Source organism: Myripristis murdjan, chromosome 10 (assembly GCF_902150065.1).
Source record: "Myripristis murdjan chromosome 10, fMyrMur1.1, whole genome shotgun sequence".
In the NCBI taxonomy this organism is placed as follows: domain Eukaryota; kingdom Metazoa; phylum Chordata; class Actinopteri; order Holocentriformes; family Holocentridae; genus Myripristis; species Myripristis murdjan.
The window spans coordinates 33,261,508-33,281,758 of record NC_043989.1 but is presented as its reverse complement, the minus strand read 5'-3'; the positions used below and the strand labels follow the sequence as shown (position 1 = coordinate 33,281,758).

Below are 20,251 nucleotides of genomic sequence, written 5' to 3'. Positions count from 1 at the left end.
TAAAAAAAAAAATCCAACTTTGAAGCTACTATAAGGGATAATTCACCCATTTTGAAAAAATGTTATATGCTGTTACGTAGGACAGAAGCGGATCTTGCTCTCATTGTTACTGAGTGCTGGATACTGGCTGGATGCTCCAAATGCTAACTGTTAGCCTCCTGCCATTGAGCTGGACATGGCCACTGACATTGAGATTAACTGTCAGGTACCCTTTTACCTGCGTGCAATTAATTATTTGTGTAAGTACTGTTGGGCATATTGCAGAAAGCAGGTTAACTAAACTGAATTTGTTAAGGGAAATCTTGAATTTTTGGTTCTTAGAAGTGAGATTAGATGAACTCGAGGCCAGTAACTATGGTAACTTGCACTCTGAAGCAAAGTGCTCAGTAGCAGCTTAACTTGAAGTAACCTCCAGTTATTGGTCAGAAAACCAGTGGAGCCTGCAGCACTTCACCTGGGAGACAGTTAAGGAGATGACCTGCACTTTTTGTGTAATCTGTCCACATTTAAAACTCATTACATATTACATATAGCCAGTTTCTTAGTTGAAATTTGTTTTGCTGTGGTCTAGCTTTCTTACATGGCGACAAAGCGACAACTCAGGTTTCTCCTATTGACTTTTCCAGAGAAAATAATTTTAGATTTGCTTTGGTGTTAAAATACAGTAGATGATCTTTGTACTTTAGTTTGATTAATTTCACCTGCTTGTTCCTATTCCCTTCAAACACATTTCTTGTTAATGGAAAATTAACTCACTAGTTCGTACTGACTGCATGCAACCTGTAACATGAAAACAGAGGAAACCCGTCTCTTGTGCTTGTTCATCTGCTGTTACATAACCATGACATACATGTTTCCCACGTCACAACTGTGATACAACAGTTAGTTATTTCTGTCTATTCTGATCATCTGAGTACGTCCACAGATCATCAGCATTCTGTTGTCTTGCAGATGTAAATCAGTTTTGTGAAATAAGACATTAGCTATGAACATAGATTCACTGTTCAATATTTTATTGCACTCATTGTCAGTAATGTCGCCTGGTGATTCAATCTGGTTTGCGGCGTTAACAGCTCAAGAGGATCATCTTCTGGACAATCTCGTACCAGAAACAGGTTGGCACTTCCAAAAATACACACTGCTGTGCAAACAACTTCCCTCTCAATCCACAAGGCAATTATAGAGACAATATGGAGCAAAATTAAAACCAGACAAATCATTTGAATCCGTTTATTTTTGACACTGAACAAAACAGGCTTTTGTCTTAGAGGAGAAAAGGAGCTCAGACTTGAAACTGTAGGGAGTAATTCCACCATTACCATCTGATGAGTTCATGTAGAAAACAAATGTAACAGAGTTCCTCCTGCTGGGTCCTGCACAGAAAGAGCTGGTAGGGATGCTGCTCTGAGATCGGTTTTGCAATTAATGATTTTAATTAACAGCAAACAAGACTCAACTGATCTCCAAGAGCTTTATGGAGTGGGGCACACTTAGACTGTGTTTTAGGATACCTTTAGGATATGTTCCTCAGAGCACAACTTGTTTCAAGCTAAAAGCAATGTTAGACATTTGACATTCTAAATGATTTTACATTTCATTTAAATTGCATTGCCTTGGCTGTGTGTTATTCCTTGAATGTAGTACATTACATGTTGATACAATGCCAGTCAGCTTCACTGCTGTTAGCTGCTTGTTCTCCTGGAAACCTGGAGGGGTATAACACCAATAAATGCCACCCACTCCATATAACATAGGAGTCTGAAATGAGATGTGAAGTGTGCGTTCCATGGGTTTGCAGTGATGTGGAACATGCTCTGTTGATGACTAGTTAAGGAACTCTGTACAAGGTGCTGCTGTGGTTTTCTGTGGGAGATGCAGTGAGGGCTGTTGCTGGACGGATGGGAATGGCTAGATCTCTGAGGTCCTCCTCTTGATCTCCTCTATAAGAGCAGCTCTTGAAACATCAACCTGTAGAGACAAAGCCAGGAAGGGGATGGTGAAGGGGAGGTTCTGCTCGAGGTTTTTGGCCCTATTAAAAGGGTTTTTTTCCCCGTCACTGTTGCCCTGTGCTTGCTCTTAGGGGACATTTTGGTACCTGTTGAGTTTCGGTAAAGTGCCTTGAGATAACTTTTGTTATGATTTGATGCTATACAAATAAATCTGAATTGAATTGGCAGTTCACTCTACAAGAAACAACTCAAACTAATCCCAGTTTAGTAAATCACAAACTGTCTCTTCACAGAATGAGTTAGGGTCCCAGCATGTCTTGTGAATATCTTTACACACACACACACACACACACACACACACACACACACACACACACACACACACACACACACACACACACACACACACACACACACACTTTGTATCCAGAGACCCATGATTCGGGTAGGCCTTTTGACCATCAAGAAACTTGTTCCATTCTGGTTAAGAATTCTGACTTTGAACAGTTCAACCAAAATTACACTGGTTCAGAGCCTGAAAAACTGGTTCCAAGCTGGAACCAAAAAATAGTAGGACCTGAAGTGGGAACTGTAACTATGAGAGTGGGCATGTATTATTCTCCAGGGAAAGATGGAGACCACAGAGAAATCTAAGAGCTTGCAGTGGTCTGCTGAATAATAAGCAAAACTGCTGCTTTCAATTTGGATGGCACCCGAATTTCAGGAAAAGATGAAGGGGAGTACTAAAAAAAAAAATCAACAAGTTAGTCCTTTGTGGAGTACAGAGACTCCACAAAGGACCTAGTTTTAAGTAGCACTGGAACTCCCAGACAGTGTGTTAGGTTACAGAGCAGCAAACCTGGGCTGAATTCAGACACAGTGATACTGGAGTCAGTTGCCAGCAACCCTGCCACACCTACGCTGCAATGACTCCTCTCCAAACTGGTACAAGCACGGGCCAGTACACTAGTTAGCACCTTCACTTTGCCTTGGTTGAATCCCATTTTAGAGAGTTCCATTCTACATATGTAAGAGATTTTTTGAAAGAGTTTGTGTCCATGCATGTGAAAGACAGACATAATGAGTGAGTAGTCTATCATACCTCTTCTCTGGTGGCCACAGTGCGGAGTTTGACCACTCCATCTTTCAGCTCCTGTTCTCCCAGTATGGCCACCAGGGGAATCCCTGAGTCCTCACAGTGCTGCAGCTGACTCAGCAGCTTAGGGTTCTTCTTATACATCACCTCTGCCTGAACATACATACACGCACACAATTGCACACACACATACACGAACCATCAGTTAACTGTGCATAATTTTAAAATTCCATTATTTTATTCCTTGACCTACTTAAAATTTGAGACAAGTCTGTTTCGCCCAATGGAACAGAGATTGTTGAAAGGACCATTAACTATGATTTTTCATGGTTAGCGTTGTATCTACAAAATGTATATACTTCACATTTCTGCTAATCTTTTCCCACAGCAAGCAGTCGTATTTTAAAATGCACATTCAAACTTTCTTCACACCAGTATTCCATCATTGAAATAAATTCATCCACATTAGTTTCCCTAAAAGCAGCAACTATGTTGTGTTTTGATGACTTGAGATTAGACGGAGTGAAAGTCTCTCTGACAAACATCATAAATGCCTACTCTTGGACTAATCAAATCGAAGCGGGGTGTTTAATGTGAAGTTTCAATCCCTGCCTTTGCAAACATAGGACACACACATACACACGCACACATCTACCTTAATTCCAGCATTCCAAAGCTCAGTAGTGAGCTTGAGCCTCTCTTCCAGTAAGTTCTTTTGGGCTGACGCCACCATGACCTGGACCTCTGTGGTACGAACCTTCTCCGCTGAAGCCTGGACAACACAACGACACAACCAATTTGCTCAGGTTTCAAAGACTTCTAACGTTGATCCAGCGTCACTGATCTGACATTTAACTGTACTGTCTTAATAATTATAATTGTAGTTTTCTAGTCATTTAAATTTTCCAGGTAATTCTTTGTGAACTTTCTGCTAATAATTTTGATCTTTGATTTTTTTTTTTTTTTCAACAAATGTTCTAGTAAGTTTTTGCTAATTTGAGTATTGACTTTTCTTATGTTTTTGAAAGAAATCAACAGAATTTGCTCAGGACCAGGTTAACAACAACTTGACCATCACCATGATTTCTACCATGTTAGATTTTTATGACTTAAATTGGACACAACATGCAAGTCTTGACTTCACACCCATTTTAAGATTGTCTATACAATGCCACAAGACAAGCACCAACTCACTCCAGGCTGGAATATCAGTCACAATGGCAAAATATAAACATTAGCACTCATTTTTCAACATGGGGATGTCAAACTAAAATTGTTGTGGATAAATTTAGTAGAATAAAGTATACCATCTTACCTCTGCCTTCTGCTCCATGATGGAGAAGACCCTCTCAATTCCAATACTAACCCCAACACAGGGAACCTTCCTACTCTTGGGGTCGAACATGCCCACAAGGCCATCGTAGCGCCCTCCACCGGCCACACTGCCTACACTAACAGTCTCCTCTGCAGCCCCGTTCTGCGCTTCAGTGGAGACAGGGGCCGGGACCACTCCCACCTGGGTCAGCACTGCTTCATAAATGATACCGGTGTAGTAGTCCAGCCCGCGGGCAAGACTGAGGTCAAAGACAACCTGGAGATGAGAGTGTAGAGACAGGGTGATGGTGGCAGGGGAGGAGAATAAATGAAAGGGAAAGGCATAATGATGAAACACTTAAGTGTAAGGATCACAGCCATTAACACAAGCAAAATACTGAGCACACACATGCAGACACATTAGAATCAATCCAGGTTGAACAACTACTGTAGTATTTATCAACTCTACAATATGAAATCAAAATTGGTGTTGGCAAACTATCAGTCTATCCTCGCAAGAACACATCAGTAATTTCAATGCTTCTGTGTAGGCAGGGTCTGAAATTACCTCCCACTAAGGATTACATCAGTATTGTCAATAAAATTTGTCTTTGGTAATTATCATTTCTGGATTGACCACCAGAGTGGTGACTGTTTGAGACCAACGGGCCAATCACTGCTTAAACCCACACTGGTTTCACACAAGGCAGTAGGATCTAAACTTTCCTCCTCCGAAACCTTCTTTCTGTATCTCAGCTGTCTGGATGGTTAAATAACCCAACATTTCACTCTACATTATTCCCTTGCAAGTCACTTCATGATGAATTACAAACTTGATCCACTGGATAAATGAGTCAGCAAATTTTGAACCACCATTAATATATATGTACATACATACACATACATATGTATGCTATTGATGTTTCACAAAGGCCTTTGAAACATTTTGAGCATTTGGACTAAAACATAACTTGCTTCAGAACATGAAAATCTGGTTCCCACTTAAAAATAGTAGGACCTGAGGTGGGACCGGGCAACAAGAGTGGCCATTACTTTCAATTTGGACATCTCCAGAATTTCAGGAAAGCATGGAAGGGAATACTAGAAACCATTAATCTCAAATCGTTGAGTTGGTAAAGGCTGGGTTCATTAGAAGCCAGGACAAAATTAACAATTAAAAAAAAAAAGAAAGAAGTACAGAGAACAGGACAGGACCTAGTGAAAAGTAGCACTGGAAGAGTTAATATGGAGGAGGATTATGAACTCCTTGATGGCTTGCTGGGTCATAGAGCAGCAAACCAGCAAACGGTGATGCTAGTGATGCTAGATTGGTGGCCAGTGATCATGACACAGTTGTTCCACGCCAAACTGGTGCAAATGCTGGCTGGTTCACTAGTTAGCACTCTGGTTCCAAGAATCCCAAACAGAACCAGTTCAAGAAAAAGAACTGTTCTGGCCCAAAATAAGTAACACAGAACTCGACTGTGATACAGGGACTAGCCATGAAAACAGGTAAGGCCACATATTTTTAGGAAAAATACAATCTTACTTTAATTATTTTGCCCAGTAAAAATGATTTTTGGAAAGTGCATTTTCTCTGTTTACCTTAGTACTACCAACCATCCAAACATGACATAATACAGAACACCAGGAGGCCACTGCCTCCACACTTACTTGTAAGCTATCACTATAGAAACTGAACTGATTCAGAAATCCCAATTAAATTTCTGTGGCTATAACTAACTCATTTCCCCCTCACCTTCTCTTTGACCTATCTCCTGTGACCTTTCACCCATGACCCTTATTCCTTTGCCTGTCTCACCTTGTCTGTGACCTGGAAGATCTGCAGATAGCTGAAGAGCAGCTTCATGTCAGAGAGGCCAGCGCAGGCCTCCTTGCTCTGAGACAACTTCTGGTCCTGAAGGAGGCGCTCTGCTAGGTCCATTCCACCTACAACACACACCACCGCAGTTACGATTATGGTTAGATATTGGGCGGATACAATCTTGACAGACAGTCTAAATGCTCACAGCAATATGACAGTCTTGAACCAAGCCAACTTTGACACAGATTCTCCAAGTCTCTGGAACTCTAGAGGGATGGAGCTCTATTCTTCCAAAAGATCCTGTTCATGGAGAGGGATATTATATTATAGTAGGGCTGTAGTGCATAAAGCCTCATTACAAAGACAAATGCACATTTGAGAGTTGAGTGGCACTTGTCCACAGAGCTGTGGAAAAAAAAAATGATGTGTTCAGATGAGTCATCCTCCACCATATTCTCGAGTCCATTGGCTCTGTTATGCTATGGGGGACATTTTCCACTTGTCCCCTTAAAAGGAAGGCTCACTGCAAATCAATACAAAGTTACTCTGAGTCATCACTTTGATAGATTTGGTCTGTTCCAGGATGACAACACCCCCATCCACAGAGCACAAGGGCTCATATATTAGTTTGATGAGAGTGAAAGTGATGTAGGCTAAATCATTTGCTATGCTCTTCTCAACCTAGTTGAGCATCTATGGGAGATGTTGAAGCAACATGTGAGATAGTGCTCTCCACAACTACCACTATTAATTTTTATAATTTAAGAATATTATTTTTATTTGTGGCATTTCTGCGTTATTTGACAGTCACAGTAGAGATAGACAGGAAAGGCAGGGGAGAGAGAGGGGATGACGTGCAGCAATGGACCTGAGGTTGGATTCAAACCCCAGTCACTGCGATCAGGACTAGGCCCTGGTACATGGTGCGCGTGCTTTACCGGTGAGCCAGCGGGGCGCCCCTGGAAGAATGGTGCTCCATCCCCTCCAGAGACTACGCCAAGGTGCATCGAAGCTGTTCTGGCTGCACAAGGTGGCCAGACACCTTACTACAAAACTTTATGCTGTTTTTTCCTTTGTCAACCATCTGTATATACCTGCCAGAAGAAGAACTGTGCTTGAAAGGTTTCGCTTCATAGCTGTGTGTTACCATCAGCCTTGACTGATAGTAACATATGGTCATTACTGCACTTATTCAGGAAATTCAGTTTCTTCATTATATATGGTATAGTCACGTGAGATGATGATTCATTTTGTTTCATAGGCTTTGAAAATAATATTTTATTATACATAGTGCCAGTCACCATATTTAGATCACTTTACTCTGCAAAGCACTATGGTGAATATAGAGGCTCCAGCACAACCACTAGGTGTCAGTGGCATCAAAATGGCTGTTCTAGTGAAAAATTCCTGATTGGACCTAAGGTTCCCTGCAGAAAACCAACATAGTTTTGATCAATTTTACAATAAGTATTTAATCATTCAATGTGAATTATATCCAGAAAATCAGATTTAGACCACACAGAGGAGACTTAAGCAACCTCTATTTGTGAGCATGGGGACAATAGCAATCTTATGGTTTATAGTCTCACCCTGCAAACTGACGTACTCCCCAATGTGGTCAGCAGCCTCTTCCGACAAGCCTTTCTCATTGACCATCTCATTCTTCACATCCTCCCAGGACATCTAGGTGACAAGAGGAAGATGAAGATAAGATGACATGAAGAGGTAATTAATGTGCCTTGCATAGGCTTACTGGTGACAATCCTCCACGACTCCAGAGTCCACGACTTTGCAGACCTTACTAGTGAGATTTCCCAAACTTCATTGCACTATAGATATATGTACATGAAACATGTTTGTGGACAAAAGCCCAATCTGTTAGCCTTTCCTGCAGTTGTGTAGCCCTGTGCCCATGCTAACAGGGTATTCAGGCTCAACACTTTATTCAACATGAGTCTATTTGGGATGCATCTGAATTCTCTTACACAAGCAGCCTTATTGCTTTCCTTTCACTCTTTATAGTTTTCTTTACTGCATCATGAAGCTGACGATGAGTGATACCGACTTCTAGACTAATAAGTTGTCCACAAAAACACACTTGCAATCCATATTGCACATACCATTTTAAAGTAACATTAAGCCAAAATCCATATGTAGCCTAACAGTATGCAGCTCCACTGCCTACAATCTAAAACAGTCCTACAATACTCAAGTAAAAAGAGAGGGGGGAAAAAGGGAATTTGAAAAATGTGATCATGTGATATGTCTACCATTGTTTATTTTCAATACTTCTAAACAAAAGAAGCTACACTGTGTATAGTCTCCATCTGAAAGAATATATATGAATAGTTCTAAAAGCCCGTTTGCTTGTTTCTACAAACTGTCCAAGACAAATTGCCTATATTAAAATATTTTTTTTTTTTAGAAAAGTCACAGGAAGATCTTACTGATGATGTGATTGGTTTTGTTGTTGAAGTTTGGTATATGTCAGGTTCAGACAGCGCCATAACATTTAAACTGCAGGAGATACAGATTTGAAATTCAGAAACTGAAAATACTAAGCCTATGAATTGTAAAACAACATGTAAACTAGCCTCATTCACACGATGGGTCCATGTAATCTACCACATGGCTTAAGAGAGCGTTTGGCCCTCTTGTTTTCAATTTGTCAAGCTGCAAAGGACTGTGGTCCATAATCCTTTCCTTTTTGGTTGATCCTGTGTCACCTTGTGGAAGGAAGCAACAACGTACCCTACTGCCTCCTTTCCTTCATATTCATATTATAAACAATTATCATGGCTGCCAGCCAAAATATTTCCAGGTCATGCCCGTTCTTGAGCAAAGTTGTTGCGCTTTAGAGAATTCTGATGCCCCCTTGGATTCAGGCATGACTTTGCCAAATGGGATCTCTGTGTTCTCATGGCAATGGTGGATAGATAGAATCACCTACAGGACAGCAGGCTTTATAAACTAATAGAATAAATAAAAAGACTATTTATATTGAACGAAGAAAAACCTGTTCTTCTGTATATAAGTCTGTTGTACAGATAATTACACAATCACCTGCATAACTGATTCATAAATGAAATAAATAAAACTGCTATGTACTGGTCTTTTTAATATATAAACAGTCCTACCAGCTCATGGGACAGCAGTGAGTATCCATACCTTGTCCAGTTTGTCCACTGTTGAACAGATTGTGCGGAACTTATCAGCTGGAACACCACAGACGGCAAACATCCCATCCAGGATTCGTCTGTCATTGACCTGGATTTGGAAGAGGTTGTTACAGAGTCAGTGCCTACTGACAGCCTGCGCATCTTTCACATCTCTTGATTGATATCTCAGACCTTGATGCGAAACTCTCCAAGGTCCAGCTCACTCAGGATTTCATGGACAATTTTCAGGCACTCAGCATCAGGAATCATGGGGTCGTACTGTCCTGCGATGTCAAAATCCTGACACACACACACACACACAAGATGTTGGGTCATTCAAAAGATAGTGTACAATTTATTTAAAAGCAGGCTATGTTCAGAGATCTTCTGGATAATCAAATCTTTATCATGGTTTTCATATCTCTAGAGGTTCCTTTTCATGATTAAAAAAATAAAATGTACCATTTGTTGTTTTGCCAAAATCTTATTTAGAAAAAATGTTACTGAAATGGGCATATCAGGACATGGCTGGACTAAGATGTAGACAGTTGACTGGAATCCAACAATCATCTACTGCCAAGCAATCAGAGTCCGAGCACTCTCTGGCTGCTGGATATGTCCCAAAAACATAAAAAAATATATATTTTCACTTGAAACAAATTTAGAATAGTGCTTCCAAGACATATGGTAATGATGACTGCAGTGTAAGTACACCCTCCAATTCATCCTGTGGTCAAATCATTTATGATTTCAAAACTCTAAATCTAAAACAAGTTATATTGAAAAAAAAAAAAAAAAATCTCTATTTGCTCTGTAATTGATAAAAGATTCTCCATAAGAATTAATTGGGGCATTAATTCTGACTAGTATCACAATTAATTGAACTGTGTTCTAGTGAAAGGACGTTCTTGGCATTTCATATTATTGATACATACCCCATTATATGCACTATAATGAGTGCACATTTTTGACAATCACGAGATAAGGCTTGAAGTTTAATAAAAGGTACTTTACTATGACTGACAACTTAAACTGATATGTCTGAATTAGTATAGTGCAGTTATTCCAACCAAGGTGGGACAGAAGGACAAAACATGCTTTGAGTCAAGGCTAACAGCTACACTGAACACATACGTATTTCAGGATCACTCACACATTGGTAAAACTCCCGGTAGCGGCCGCGGGTCATGGCTGGGTTATCACGGCGGTAGACCTTGGCAATGTGGTAGCGCTTGATGTTGGTTATCTTGTTCATTGCTAGGTAGCGTGCAAAGGGTACCTGAGAGAGGGCAAGTCAAGGACCATCGGCTGGGTCTCTGGTTAGATAAAGCTCTTTGAGACAAGGCAGAGGGGTAGAGATGGGGCTCAAACATAGAAGAAAAAAAAAAGACGTTAACTACTAGCCTCACTCTTTGATTGACAAGTGGTTTCTGGAAGCTCGGTGCAAAAACACCACAGCAATGAGGACTGTTACTGACTGTACAAAACTTTTGTAAGCTATCTCAAAATAATACAACTATAGTAGTGAATTTAAGGCAAGTGCTATATAAATACTTCATCATAATAATAGGTTAATAATGATATAATTTTACAAAGCAGCCCTGAGATTCTGTATGATGATATGGTCTTGCTATAGCTCATGTCCTTAAAAACTCTTCTATCTTCATAAAACTGAAAATAAATTATCTGGTCGCACACTAACAGCATGCCGTTTTGCTGAAAATCAACTATTTGTTCAGTTGCGCCTCTGCAATTCTCCCCACAACGCACCTCAATCTACAATAACTTCCACTTGCTGAGAGTTTCTACTTTACAAATTGGAAATGTATGAACAACTCAATGGGGCCCAGACTGTCTATCACAGTTTTTCCTGCTTTCCTACTTGGGTTCTCATGTCAGAGTTGTGAAGGGGGAACAGCCACAGGGTTGTTGTGCCCACTTGGAATTTTATTTTTACTGACAACCACAACATCACTGAAGACAGAATCACCACAGTGTCTGAGTGCAGCTCAAGAGAAAGTCAATAAGAGGCTGGTGGTTAAGGATTGATGCTTTCTAAGGATACAGTGAGGTCATATCTGAGAGACAGCAGCTCTCCTCCTTGGTCCTTGAGGTCGTAGATGAGCTTGGAGTCTTCACCGTATTTCCCTGTCAACGTTTCCTACAAACACCAACATGAAAATAATGAAAAGTCACATTTAAAACCAGAGATGACATCAAGTGACTAAATGTCTACATGTGTGTTATGCACATTTGTAAGTGTCTACCGACCTTCAATTCAAAAACGGGTGTGTCGATGGTTTCAGCTCCATGGCGTTTGAAGCAGCTGATGATGGTGTTGAAAACCTTCTCTCTGATGGCCATCTGCTTGGGGTTGTAGTCCCTTGTTCCCTGGCAAAGAGACATTAGCTGTGTTTCCCTCCAAATAGCAAGTGATTTTAAATTTAAAAAATAAAAATTAAATCAAAAAAACAATTGTTGGACCATACAGTAGTCAAGATGCAGGGTGGAAACCTGCTCAGGGCCTGCCCCCACCAAATCACAATGTATTTCCATTAGCTGGACTGAAATGAATGAACAGGCTCTTTCAAGAATTATTATTGTGCCAATTGATATTCTTTAGTGTCAGTAATGCTGGTAATATTTCATGTTGTCTGAAGTAAGAAAGAGAGATCAAATTGTCATAAAACCAAAAAATTACTTTTGCAAACTTACACTTATGCATTCTAGTGTACTAACTACAGACATAATCACATATGTGTTTGGATATTTTACAGACAACATTTCAGAAAGTCCAAATTATGCTAATTAGACAGAGCCATTCACTGGGCTGATCACGCTAAGGCTATGTCACTATTTATTTGACAACTGTGATTCAATCACTATTTACTGCATAGTGTCTGTTTCGTGATTTTTTTTCTGCCTCAAGTGAGTAGAAAATGTTTGGGGTTTTTTTTGCAGCACTGACAACATTCAATCAAATTCTTTGATTTATCTTCTCTTATTTGATAATTATACTGCATATAAAAACTAGAATTGGCAACCAGCTTTATAATTGACATAATTTTATAAAAGACATCATTTTGAGCAGCAACCCAAAGCTTAAAAAAATGTTTTGAAGGATGAACAACACCATGTTTGTCTCAGATTCATTCTACGTAGTGTTTCCAGCGCTCTAGTTTGCTAACTGGTGGTGCTACTGTGTTTCTGTATCACTACAGCTTCTGTATCACAACAGTATGTTTGTTTACGCACCTGGTATGTGAAACCGTTGCATAAAGATACCGAAACAAAGTAGTTCCACTAGTTGGCAAGCAAGAGGGCTGGAAAGAACGTCAATAATGAATCCCCAGCAAGCGTGTATGCACCCCTCAAAACATTTTTAAGCTTTGGGTTGCCACTTGAAATTGTGTTGCTTGTTGGACCTGGTACACTTCATTCTTTCTGGATGAGAACAGCCATCAACTCCTTCTCAGACAGGGAAGGAGATGATGGGTCAAACTTGGACGTTCTATTACTCTTGCATGGAAAGGCAGATACCACTATATGGTTAAGAGCCTGTTAAGTATTGTTATCTATTACTTACATTAATGGGAAACCCCGCTAACTCTCAGTCTGGTCTTACCTTTGCTGTCTTGAGAACAAACTGGTGTTTGCCATCATCTCCTCCCAACTGAGCCTTTAGCTCCAGCAGTTTGGCTACCTCTTCATCAATCTGCGGTGCAAGCATGCGCAAGCATGCACACACACACACACACACACACACACACACACACACACACACACACACACACACAAGGAGAGAGTGGCTGTGTGAATACATTTAATGTGGATGTTTTCTAACAGATGTCCTTAAGCTTATACCATGTGCAATAGGAAGCATTATAACAAACTTCATTCAACCCACTTTATATTGCATTTTAGTACATTTAATCTCCACACACAAACACTCATTCCTGGAGGCCTACCTGAGCCACAGTAATCCCAGGGCAGGAACGCAGAGATCGGACACATATTCCAATCCGACAACCAACCAAACCAGCACATACACGAAAGGAAAACATGCCCAGCATGTTCATCCCAGGACAGACCATAAAAATAAAAAGGCAAAAAAATTAGGTCCAAATATTGGTCAACAAAAAGTTCAGGAGTGCATCAGTGTAGTATTGTCCAATGATATTGCCCAGGGCGAAGCCATGGCATCCAATGAAAACAGGAGCGGCAGAACCAGGAGTTGAGTTGCCGAGGAATGGCCAGAACGATTCAAATCCCGTTGGCGTAGATGATGGTGATGATGAGTAAGGCAGCCCAAGGTTTTTGTGGTGATCCAGGGTCAAGCAGGAAGAACAGGAGAAAAGGGGTGAGCAACCCTAGCACTAGGGGAGGCGGAGTATGATGCATCATCATCATCATCATCATCACAGCGTGGAAGACAGAACATGAGATGCAGGAGTCAATCAAACCAGCCAGCCAATCACAGCTCAGAGAGACAGGGCTCCCACTGTAGTCCTCATGTCCAACTCCCTCACACTCCCATGACTTTACATAATTTACAGTACTTCCATGAGGTAAAAGTGTTCTTCCTTCCTGTCCTGATATATTATGTTTTTCTGTTTGATTTACACTCCAGTTGGCCTAGAAGCTACCTAATTCAATAAATGTATATAGAGAGTTGGAAAATACACTCTGTATATTCCTGTTGTAAAACTCCTTGATATATCCAAAGAATTCATCACATTCTCAGACTTCCTTGTGTGAACTACACTGCTTTAAATTCCATGTTTCAGGAATTGCAGGAATAGCGGCAGCACTGGAAAGACATGGCACAAATGAACAACTAGGCATAACCAAAGTTATGCATGGCGATTTATAGATTAAGAGCATTTTCAGTTTTTGCTGTGAATGTAAAATTCCATGAGCTTTTCATAACAAAGTCTGGACACCTCCAGCACATAAAAATGCTCTTCCTTCTGGGTTTGTTATGATTTCAGTCTGGTTTCTTGTTTCTGTAATGTTGCCCATTTATAATTTGACATGTTAGACCCTGCCTGACATGCCTGTTTAAATTCCATGATACTACAGAAACAATAGGACCAGTGGGAACCCTGAAAGCAAGAAAGACAGATGGCAAAATATGACACTGGCTGAGCAGGGACAGTGGGACAGGGTGAAAGAAGACATGCTGAAACAAAGCTTCTATGTGTGGATTGTTCTGCTGGGCTAAATTAAAAAACAAAAACAAAAAAACAGCAAGTCATTTAACAAAATGCCACCACACCCTAATACATTCCACTCACTCCTTCATCAAAATCCAAAATGTCTACCGTCTTTGTTTGTTATAAATCACCTAGTCTAGTCATATTCAACCTGACACTGAGGATATTACTTTGTTGTTTCTGTTTTTGCTTCTTTTTCACTTCTTCCTCCTTGTTTTCAGCTGTATCACTGCTACGTTTCAACCACTACTCCATTACCTGCTTTTTTTCGTCTTGGCATGGATTAATTTTGGATCTAGCAAATGATATTAAAGTCCCACGTAGGCAAAACAACAACACATTCTGCTTAGGGCCCCCTGGTGGCCAACGACGGCCCGTGCTTGCCCTTCCTTATTTCACATACTTTGCACCTTTAAAACACAGTGCTCTGCCATGGGATCAGATTGGGAGAGTAACAGGGGAAATCAACGTTTGTTTAGCGTGAAATCAATGCTGCTTAGTGAATTGGATTGGTGCCGACCTTAGGAGTGGTTTCTAAAATGTAAATATGCTCCTCAGTATTGACATGCAACGTTCTCTTAGACTCAGGAAACACGGGAACGTATTAAGGGTGTGCGGCACCAGGAAGAGCCTTCCTAGATGCTAGATACTCTGCTAGATTAACAACGTCCATGATAACGAGGCTGGATATTGCATCAGCTGTAATGACACACTCCGTGCGGACATGTTTTGAAATGTCAAATCAATGTTTAAGGTAATTGTGCTGTGTCCTGGTGGCCTGGGGACACAAGTTATCTTTAGAAAGTAATGCTAATGACCAATTTTCCCGGCTAACAAGCCAGCTGACTCAGTTGTATCAAACCTACCCCAATGTGCACATCAGCAGCTAACCTAACAGAGGCCGATATGGTTAGCCGGCACGGCTAGTTAGCGGGCGGCTACCTCTAGCTAGTTAGTTAGTAGTTCTAGAATAAGACTTAAAAACAACTTAAATAGATTAAAAAAAGACAAAAAAGGTACAGACACTTCCAGTTATATAGATAATAATTGAGTTTAATTACGTGATAACTACCAGCCTCATTGCGTGCAGGTGTCTTGTGAAAACAACGGTTCTCCAAACAACGTTATTAAAACATAAGTCAATTTAATGTGGCTTTTTTATCGGCAAACGAGCAAGGTATAATATGACTTCAGGCCCTTACTGAATTACTGAAACCTTCCGGTTAATTCGGCATAAATATGATCCACCAATCCGTTCCTATTTTAGTATGATATACACTTTTGCAAAAGGTTCACGCACTTTAGCGTCGACCACGGTGTTGTCTGAAGGTTGTGAGAACAGCAAGCAAAAACATAGAGTGGTTTATTTGTCTGCCGAATTAATACATGGCTCAGATCTTGTATCGTGTTTAATTAAATACGCAAGTTCAGTGATAAGCAATGCCATTTTTTGCCTAGAGTTTAGCATAAGGTTGAGTGGAACGCAACACATTGAGGCTGGATAGCTACGCGTGAGACAGACATGCCGTTTCACCGCATGTTAGGAAGCCATCAGTCCCAGCCCATGACAGCGCTCACGCCAGGGCGCCCACTCACCTGTTCTTTGCTTGCCTTCTCCGCTTTTAATTTCCGAACGACTTCACCTTGGTTTTTAATCGCTTCTTGTATCTGTGTCCTGTCTGCCATGGTGTTTCATTAATGTCTACCCCTGTCACCACCACCGCTAGCTTACTCGCCGCTGTCACAGCATTCAGGCTAACGTAAAAGTAGGACTTCCGTTAGATTTTTCAAAATAAAGCATGCTTTTTTTTTTTTTTTTTTTTTTTTTTTTTTTTTTTTTTTTGGTCCTAAAACAGCTCTACCACAGTAAACGCACCCCACCCATTCGCTGTCCACTTAGCAGGTGCAAAATTGGATATAGAACAAAAAAAACAAATGACTCGAATACCAAAATTGACCCTGACAACCTTGAAGACTCTCTTCTTATCTTATGCTAACTCAAAACAATGATCTAACCGTCTAATCTGTGCTAACAGGAAAGCCCCAAAACAAAAACATGAGTTAACATAGAGTGATGTCATCTATCATGTCAGTTCTTGTCAGTAACAATATCACAATTATTCTTTATATGTAGACATTTTTATTTATTTATTTTAGATATTAGGGAAGAGGATTAGGGCCACATACAAAAATGTGATCCGAGATTAATTCGGATTTTTGAGCAAAACGACAGAATTGTGAGGGAGAAAAGATAAGCATTCTGATTGAGTTTGTGAAAAAAGTCAGAATTGAGATTAATCTCAGAACAAAATTTGTATGTGTTAATAATGCTTTTTCGCAAATAGTGCTTTTAACTCTCGGCACTTTGATAGTCCTGTTTTTTCTATTTTTTCCCCCTACACTTACATTTTTAAGGCAATCTTAAAGCGGAAACAAGATTCGTGCTACTTGTATCTTCATTGACGGGTGAGATGATGCCATGCTAACCAGCTAACCTTAGTTTCTATTTCTAGCAGAAAAGAAGCACATAGAAGCACTGTCGCGCAGTTGCTGCTTTTCACCAGTGCATGGCGCTATATTCGTACACACTGCTAACCTGACGCCCTCTGACAGGCAGCTCAGCAAAAGCCATGTCCCACCCTGCGTTCCAATACTCATACTACCATACTATTTTTATTTTATTTAGCCTTTATTTTACCAGGAAGAAGCTTGAGCTCCAAGAGCTCTTTTACGAGCATCACCTGACATAAAAACAACAACATACAAACATAAGACCAAGAACAACCAGAGCAGGACAAGATTACAAACAAAAAGAATAAAAGAAAGATAAAAGAGCAAGAAAGCATGCACGCCAGCAGCAGCCAGGGGGAGATAAAGAAGAGAATAAGGTAGTACAGGAAGGCTGGGATGACATAAAACATAAATGCAGAAGGATATAAGAGCAAGAGCAAGCAAGAAACAGCCGGGCTGGGAGGGGGCAGTTAAAAGTCAAGGATGGGGCAAGAGATGGAAAGGGAAAAAGGGATGTGGAGGGGAAATCAGCGTAGTATGCACATCAGGCAGGATCATTAACCAGAAAACAAGCAGGGGTCAAAACGAGGAATCAAACAGGGAAGCATTTGCATACCCTATTTAGTAGGGGGAAAAAAGAATTAGCATGCATATTTCATACTAAACTACACACTTTGTAAGGGCAGCTGCAGTACATACTAAAAGTTAAAAGTAGAAGTATGCGATTTGGAACGCAGGGCCAGTTTGGCTCCTAAACACACCTGCTGACCTCTGAGGTGTTGCATCTGTGAAGTGACATATCAGAGGGCCCAGGGCCGCCCCTAGGATTTTGTTTGTGGCCCTAAAACACTCCCATGACAATGTTCCCTCAGCAGCAGTCATGTCAGCTCACAATCCAATTACAGTTAGCTTTACTGGTGAAGTGTTCTTATGCATACAAGGAATTTGACTCCAGTTTGCAGTAGCTTTAGTGCTTACACGTGTCACTCAAAATCAGAAAATAATAATAATAACTTTATTTGTATAGCACTTTTCAAAACACACAGTTACAAAGTGCTTCACAATAAAATAAAATAAAAACAACATAAAAATAATAAAATAATAAAATACAATAAAAAAAAATAAAATAAAATAAAATAAAAATAGAAGTGAGGATAAAACAAAATGAAATTACAATAAAACCAGAAGGGGTCCCCATAAAATAGTGAAAGACCATAAAAGACAGAACCAGCAACTAAGAAAAGGCCAAACAGTAAAAGTGAGTTTTAAGAAGGGATTTAAAAGATGACAGAGAGTTTGCCTGCCTGAGAAGAAAGGAAACATTTACACAGTGAGGTATTTCACAACTAGTGTTGTAATGGCTGAATAACCAATAACCAATATACAGTTGTTGCATATGTATTTACAATTGTACATTTATATTCAGAATCAGAATCATAAATACTTTATTGAGGGAAAATTCAGTCAGCTGCAGTTGCTCAAATTCTCAAGACAAGAATATATTATAAGCATAAGTGAAATTATAAGAAATAAATTAAGAAATCAGAATAATAAAAATAAATGCATTAGAAATATGTAATGAAATAAAATAAGGTATGTGCATCATGTAGAAATGCATGCATTAATCCTTCTTGTGCATTGTAAAAGAGTAAGCATTATTAAATCACATGTGATTTAACAGTTCAGTGGGGGTTCCCTGGACTGGACACAGGACCATCTGAGACATTGATGAGGTAGATGGTCCTGGTGCAGCAGAGGTTGCTCTAAAATATTACAATAACACCCCTGAAAAAATAATACATTATATTATTATCAGGTATGTTATATGTATCTTCCAGGCCTATTTATTAACCACACAACAAATGCAATTTCATCCAAACATGTAAATTATCCAGTTCTACAAATATGCCCAATACGTCCAAATATGACCTATGAAAATACAATTTAACATAGCTTTAAAGCAAATGGTTCGTCTGAAACTATTTGGGACGATTTGGACATGTAATATCTTACATATTAAAAAAAAAAAAAAATCAAAACCCAAATGTAATATGGCACCTAGAATTTCACAAATCATAAATTATGCTTGCAATCCTACTTATGTTAGCTGGCAGGCAAATAGGAAGAAATTAAGCTTGTTCTCATGAAAACTTTTCACCTAAAGTTAATAACACTATATTTCAGTCCTACTCAGAACTAGCAAGCAAGCGGTGGAAAAAACAAGCATGTTCTCATGAAAAATGTTTCAGAATCAACATCTAAATGTTGTAATGCATTAATTATTTTCTAGTCAGCTTGCCAGGTCAAAATAAACTGACTATAGTGTTGCAAGAAAAACGACTGTCCAGGTAGGGCCACTTGCACCAGCGCAATCTTTATTATGTATTCAGTTTTATGAGAAATATGCAGCGCCCAAAAACCATAAACGGAATATGCCACATCAATGGTGTAAACACGAACTGAGGAGGCTGTCATACGGTACGTATATAACCGACTACAGTAGGGTAGTGCTGAGACTCTGACAATTATAGTTCTCACATGAGTTGACAGGCTGTAGAAGTAAAAATATACATTTTTTTTCTTAACGTAAATGTTGACGTATTCCAATATACTTATAGCCTAATGTCAATGGGTTTTACAAGGAGGGGATGTAGCTCAGTGGTAGAGCGCATGCTTTGCATGTATGAGGCCCCGGGTTCAATCCCCGGCATCTCCAAACTTTTTCTCTTTTCCCTGTTTTTCCCTCGCATAAGTACAAAGAGAACCGAAGTCTAGGTGGTGTAACTTAACTGTAGGACACTGGAATGATGTTTAGTACTTCGCAGCTAAATTAGGCCATACCACAGCCACGTTCAATCCCGCCCCTTCTCATGCCTGCCGTCCTTGCTCTGTGTTAAAACATGCATTTCTGTATGTGCGACTTCTCCCTCATACCTGTAACTAAGCGGAGAGGCTACAGATACTATGAAACACATAAAACCCTTAATATGTCAGTTGTTTTTTGTTATAATGTGTTATTTTTAATAAAATATTTAAAAAATATATTAGAAATATTTTTTTAAAAAAAATATTTCAGGAGTATTTCAGTATTTCAAGTGGCGTTCGAGGTTTTCCTGGTAGCCCTTAATAAATCGTTATCCCTTAGCATTTCAGGGATAAATCAATTTGTATTTAAAAATACA

The 20,251-nt window shown here is 39.8% G+C and overlaps 1 protein-coding gene and 1 non-coding gene across 3 annotated transcripts; one reads left to right on the top strand and one right to left on the bottom strand.

Annotated features, from left to right (window-relative positions):
* Positions 1–1,216: 1,216 nt before the first annotated feature.
* hars (histidyl-tRNA synthetase) lies at positions 1,217–16,326 on the bottom strand. Of its 2 annotated transcripts, XM_030061988.1 has the most exons (14): positions 16,155–16,292; positions 13,311–13,718; positions 12,968–13,057; positions 11,614–11,733; positions 11,408–11,503; positions 10,496–10,621; positions 9,535–9,642; positions 9,353–9,451; positions 7,774–7,867; positions 6,182–6,309; positions 4,361–4,636; positions 3,701–3,817; positions 3,052–3,198; positions 1,217–1,968 (listed from the first exon to the last, which is right to left on the bottom strand). In XM_030061988.1, the coding sequence occupies exons 2-14, from the start codon at positions 13,434–13,436 to the stop codon at positions 1,909–1,911; spliced, it is 1,587 nt and encodes a 528-aa protein (XP_029917848.1). In that variant the 5' UTR covers positions 13,437–13,718; positions 16,155–16,292; the 3' UTR covers positions 1,217–1,908. The 2 variants fall into 2 exon arrangements, with proteins under 2 accessions (XP_029917848.1, XP_029917849.1); XM_030061989.1 differs by lacking the exon at positions 13,311–13,718 and having other exon boundaries at positions 16,155–16,326.
* A 3,387-nt stretch (positions 16,327–19,713) lies between these two features.
* Positions 19,714–19,785, top strand: trnaa-ugc (transfer RNA alanine (anticodon UGC)). Its single transcript has one exon. It is a non-coding gene; the product is annotated as a tRNA-Ala (tRNA).
* The last annotated feature ends 466 nt before the right edge of the window (positions 19,786–20,251 follow it).

Bases quoted from the DNA above. Each gene is read 5' to 3' on its own strand.
- hars (XM_030061988.1), bottom strand. From the start codon at position 13,436: ATGGTCTGTCCTGGGATGAACATGCTGGGCATGTTTTCCTTTCGTGTA. The intron at 9,452-9,534 runs GTCTGAGATATC...TTCCAAATCCAG, and splicing joins TTGGAGAGTTTCGCATCAAG to GTCAATGACAGACGAATCCT. The intron at 1,969-3,051 runs GTATGATAGACT...TTGTCTCTACAG, and splicing joins CTGTGGCCACCAGAGAAGAG to GTTGATGTTTCAAGAGCTGC.